This window comes from Bacillus rossius, chromosome 18 (genome assembly GCF_032445375.1).
Source record: "Bacillus rossius redtenbacheri isolate Brsri chromosome 18, Brsri_v3, whole genome shotgun sequence".
Lineage (NCBI taxonomy): Eukaryota > Metazoa > Arthropoda > Insecta > Phasmatodea > Bacillidae > Bacillus > Bacillus rossius.
Window position 1 is genome coordinate 4,179,571 of NC_086345.1, and position 6,052 is coordinate 4,185,622.

General features: G+C 37.5%; 1 protein-coding gene across 1 annotated transcript; it reads left to right on the plus strand.

Moving 5' to 3' along the window:
- The first annotated feature begins 212 nt into the window (after positions 1–212).
- On the plus strand, positions 213–2,991 carry LOC134541089 (cuticle protein 21-like). Its single transcript, XM_063384244.1, has 2 exons — positions 213–294; positions 2,590–2,991. Exons 1-2 carry the CDS (start codon positions 283–285, stop codon positions 2,878–2,880), a joined length of 303 nt encoding a protein of 100 aa, XP_063240314.1. The 5' UTR covers positions 213–282; the 3' UTR covers positions 2,881–2,991.
- Positions 2,992–6,052: the final 3,061 nt, after the last annotated feature.

The following is a 6,052-nucleotide window of genomic DNA, read 5'->3' on the forward strand; positions in this document are numbered from 1 at the left end:
TCCCGGAGAAAGCCGCCAGAGGCGCTAGTTTCGGGCCTATCAGGCGACGGCCCTGACGTAACCCTCACGCACATTCCTGTTCGGTGGTGGGAGGAAGGGAGGGGGGGGGGGGGTTGAGTTCACGGAGAAAGCGAGCGGGCAGCGTCGCAAGGTGGGTTGTCTCCCAGGGCACGCGCCAAGGTATATATACCGCTGCCGAGATCTGCCAGACGCACAGCAGCACTCGCCTCGCAGCCTCCCTTCCCCTGACAGAAGAGGACCACAGCCTCCAAGCTCGCCGCCATGTTCAAGCTGGTGAGTACCTACATCGAGGGCCCCGCTCACGCGGTGCGCAGAGCTGCGGGAACAACCACGGGTTATCGAAACTACTCAAGATATAAGAGAATATGTTGAGGGCCATAAAGTAGTTTCTACTCCGGATTAAGTTACTAAACTTTTATTTTTTGAAAAAAGTTTAAATGGCTAAAAGGCGTGTTTTCAGAGTATTTTTTATGCATAAAAATACCGGTACAGAGTCTCAAAAGTGCTTGAAGGAATTATATCACACCGTTTGATGTTACGCTCACTGCTCAAATTTCTTAGTTCTAATATGCACGACGAGAAGACTGCGCGCCAGTTGAGAGCCTTGCACTTAGAAGCGATACCACGCTAGTAGAACCAGCGAGCTTCACACTTATCATCCCATCCACACCAACACAGATACACCCCTGACAGGGCGGGCCCCTTAATAGCACTGTCAATGAAAAAATTTTTTTTTTCAGTTTTCTTGATAACTACGCATATGACATTAGTTGGGAACATTGTGTAAAAAAAATTTTTGTAACTTTAATTTGATCATCTTAAGTAAATATAATTTGCGCTGTCGTGGTAAATGTACGTGAAAATCCCTCGAATGAGAAATAACAAAACGATGAAATAATCAGCGTGATGAGCGAGAATGAACCTTAAGGCGGCACGGAACCAAGAGACGTCATATTGGTTGCAACAACTTTCATGCCATAACAATTTGTCGTATTTTAGTTTTGTAAATTTCCATTTGTCGAGCAGGGATCGCATCATCAAGAGATATCTTCAAAGACCATGAGATATTGTCTATTGACGGTATCGTTGCAGTTGTAGTCATTACCGAAAATAACTTCGATGATACCTTTTTGGAAAAAGCTTATTCTAACAGTTAGTCCATATTTAACTTCATTATAAACTTTACTTTAGTAAAGCAGAAAAATTTTTAAAATTGGCCATTGGGAAAGTTTTATGACCTTAAATATTTTGAAAACAATATTACGTCTATCTAGTGCTTTATGTTATCCGTGTTCGAATTGGGAAACAATTTTGTTAAGGTGATTACGTGAACTTAATTTAAACTAAATATTTTTAAAAATTATAAATTATACTTTTGTAATTTGCTATTTAAAAACTAAAAAATATAAACTAACAAAAATTGGTGTTAACTTAAGACGCTTGCTTTTAAGACAATTATTTTACCATTAGTTCCTATAAAATTCACTTAAGTGAATTTTATATATTAATATATTTAAGCTTTGTTTGTTTAAAGTATTTTCTATAAATATTGAATTATATGTTAAGAAATTTTAACATCTGAAACTATTTAACTGCAAAACAAGTTTATTTAAGTGTATTCTTCCTAGCTTTAAAACATTAAATATATTATAGTAAAAAGGGATATAAAAAAAGAGAATTATGTTAGACACATTAAATCGTCGTTAAATTTAATGCTTTGAGCTGAAATTTAGGGTGTAATTTTTTCTACACAGTAAAAATCATATTACATGTAAATAAATTTTACTAATTTTGGGATTTAAAATCGTTAGCAAATATATATTCTTTGCGAACTAATAAAATACTAGTTAAATATCGTATATATAATTTTAATATTCATTCCTTTTTTCCATTAAAACATTTAAATATATTAAATTGAAATATTAATAATGAAAGGGGGGATAACTTGGAAAAATCTGAGTCAAGTTTGGTGGCAGACAAATAAAAATGATTAATTTAGACACATATACATAGATATTTATTCGCAACTGAGAGAATAAAGTTTCAAATTCTCCCTATTTTTCCCTGGCAGTCTCACGTTAAAGGTTAAACACTTGTGTAAGAGTCTGTGTCCAGGATCGCTTGCACGTCAAGCTCAGGTTTGGGGTCACGGGTTCATTCCTGACTGCGGAGCGACTCAAGTTACAAGGAGATCCGTTAGGAATCGGAAACGGCCTTGTTGGCCTCAAAATTTGTTCGGTCAAAACCATAGGACAAATTATGTTCGCAGGCTTTCACAGCCATTGTTCTGAAGTAGCTTGGCTTCTGGGTTGTAGCCGCGTCCTTGGCAAATAATTCACCGACGTTTCGGTCAACATTGCAGTCGCCATCATCAGGGAGCTGTTACCTACTCAGTAGGTAACTGCCAAGGACACGGCTACAACCCAGAAGCCAAGCTACTTCATTGGACTTCAATGTTTCACAAGTTATAACCTTTGTTTCCTGGGCTAAATACTCTAGAGGCCACTGTGTCCAAGCTAGTGCCGTAAAAAAGGAACCTAGCTGTAACTTTCTGTTTTGTGTTCTCAGGTCGTTCTCGCCGCCGTGCTGGCTGCCGCCGCAGCCGCCCCCGCCCCCGCCCCCGCCCCCGGCTTCCTGGGAGGCGCCGCCTTCGCCGCCCCTCTGGCCTACAGCGCTCCCTTGGCCTATAGTGCCCCTCTGGCCTACAGCGCCCCCCTGGCCTACGCCGCCCCCGCCTTGCACGCCGCCCCCCTGGCCCTCGCTGCCCCCGCCGTGATCAAGACCACGTACGCCGCCCCCGCCATCGTCAAGACCTACCACGCCGCCCCCCTGGCGCTGTCGGCGCACTCCATCTGGTGATCCGACCACCAACTGCATCGCCGCATCGCTCTGTACATCCGCTCACCGCGCCATCCACCACTATTGTATGTCTTAATGTAAATAAATAAATGATTTTTTTTCTACTAAAAACCTTGCTTATGTTATTTCAAACGCATAAAAAACATAAAAACATCCAGTATGATTCCTCAATAAGCACTTGACTTCAAACAGTAAAAAATTTAACGTTTACTATTGGAGAAACAATTACCATGACCAATATTCGTCAATGATTTTTCAATCCCAACATTAAAAAAATCAGTGAAAATATCATGCATTAGTTCCAGTTAACACGTATGACAAAACATATGTATCTCACAGTAACTAAAACATTTAAATATAAACTTTTTTACAGGGAGTTAGCATCACTTAGATTTTTTTATCCCACATCGTGGGAACTTGGCACCATATGCGAGTGGCTCCTATAAAAAACAATTGCAGGGAGGTGCACATGTTTAGGTCACATTCAGGAGTTCTGGCGGCCCACGAGGCAGGTCACACATCGCGGGAGTCACACATCTGTGACATGTGAGAGAGTTGGGTGGAAGCATCGTCCAGCCGCTACGCCATATATTGGTTTTGCACTCTTTGAATTACCGGACAAAGACCACTTTCAATGGATGGTATACTTGGGCCATTGATGCCATTTATGAAGAAAAACCAAAGAAAGTTAACTCTTTCAATGTCTCAATGTGAGGTGATTTTTAAGTAAACAAAGTAAACACGTTCTTCAATTTTGCGATACGTATCTACCTTAATGATTTAATCTGGTCCTCGTGATGCAAGTGCAATATGTATATCATTTGCTATCACTAATATATTCTAAATAGGCTATGGTTGTGAATTTTCTTCCATAAAGACTATTACATCAACTTAAAAATATGGCATACATTCTGAGTAAAATTAAATGATACGTCCTAGTTCTGAGTGCAGATTTGTCTTTGTTCAGAATTTGTCACAATGAATTTAAATTTTGCGAAAGATTTAAATATTATTGAAATATTTACTCCAAAATATCTGTGCCTGGAGTAAAAAAAAGTATTTAGCATAATAAATGGAAAATATTCTTACTGTACGCAACTTCCTGGGTGCTCTTCATTCTATTCACTCAGATCGTGTTAACTCTGTGCCACATCGCTGTATGAAACGAATACGCTTTTATTAATCCCTGTGGCTATGTAAATTAGCTTTTTGCTCAAAAAAGATGGACATGAACCGAAAACAACGATAATAAGCTCATTTCTAACAGCCTCTCACTGCTGACCTAATGCATTCTACTTAACTATTTTCTATACTTTAAAGAAGCCAAACTAAAAAAAAAATACAAATGTCAAAAAATTTTATTTGTTGAAAATAATACGGTTTATTTCAGGTATTTCCCCCCCCCCCCCCAAATTGTTAATTTAATAAAAATAATTGGTTTTACTCTAGGATAATAAATTTTACAAATACGTGGATTTCACTAGCGCAATAATATCAATTTTACATTGGACAGTAACATGTTAACGTTTTCTTCTATCCTTAGCTTTAATTTAACTGCTCCGAAATTAACTATAATTTTGCAGTTTTATGAGTTTGTGACTAATTGAAAATGCATTGGGTACGTAAAAAAATTTTGAATTTAAATGATATAAATTTCTGCATCTCTACTAGACACATTATAGCTTTTATAAACTGCTATATTTTAATTAAAATTAGGAACATAGATGGTAGTAGCAGCCTCGACGATTTTTCTTGGTTTGTAATATTTTTAATAAGTAGGTGAAAATGTGTAGTACCTATATTTGATATTATTGCTTTGTCTATCTCTACAAGAAACAAATAGGTACATAAAGGTAGGAACTATTAAGAAAAGTGGTAATTAGTTGTTTATATGACAGAATTCGGGAAAATTATACATTTTTCAAATAATTTATATCTATATATATATATCTTTCGCCGCTTACTTCCTTTAGTCGGTGTCTTTTTTTTTAAAAAAAAACTAAGCTTTTTTTTTTTACTAAAACGTTTACATCCGTTGTGGCTTTTTTCAAAAAATTTTAATTTTCTATTTATTTTCAACTTTTTAGAGAATTCCTACGTTACTCTCTAAATATCTGTATATTTTACTGTCCTTCTGTATGTTTGGTGTCTTACAAAATTCTACACCCCTACACTTTACCTCCCTACTGCTTCATTTTATGTTCTTTTTTTTATAATTCCCCCCCCCACCACACCCTCCCCGGCACGGAGTGGCCGACACCGTTCTTTTGAGAGTGATGTTTTGAATTGCGATATCTTTTAAGATATCGCAAACTGCTTCTGTTTTATATTTTTGTGTAAGAATAAATAATTGTATGAATAACTTAATAATAAACTAGCTACAGTACCAGGCTTAGGCCGGGCTGAACACAGGGTGATTTATTGTCCGCGAGTTAAAGAAAAATGGATATCTTGGTGGACATAGAAAACTGACACACAATAGTTGTTTGTATGTCTATGAACAGTTTAGAAGTTGATGGTCTGGTTTTAGCAAAAAGGATATCGCGAAAATATTCTCCATTTTCAAATATCGATGTATACAAGTTTACATGGTGATCGGCTGAACTGTTTAGAAGTTGATTCACTGTAGAACCATCTAGCGGCGAGTTACAAAAATGGCTAGCATAAACACCTTCTACATGAAAAAACACTTAGATATGTCCATTTTTATGGTGATCAGTCAAACCGTGTCGGAGTTTATCAAGTCATACATACCAAAATCCAATTTTATATATGAAAGGTTTGTTACCGCGCCTAATGGCAAGTTAACACCATAAAAACCTATCTAAGAAACATCGCCGATAAATCACAAACCTTTTACAGAAAACCGTATCCAAATCGGTCAAACCGTTTTGGAGATGAATGTTTTCCGCACACACAAGCCCTCACCATAAACTTATCCATTCCGTCGTGGGTAATGAAAGTAAGGTTTTTAGTTTACTCGTTTGTTAATTCATTCTAAACACCCAAAGGTATGCTGGAATTTCCGTTTCTGCTATCATGCAAGTAAGAAATAAGGCAGAACATTATTGAAAATTTCAGTAAATTTCCGGACGTTTCAGCGAAGAGTTCCACTGGAATAAACGAAGAGTCCTTTGTAGTTCCTCATATCCAGTTCTCGTGTTCCCCACTG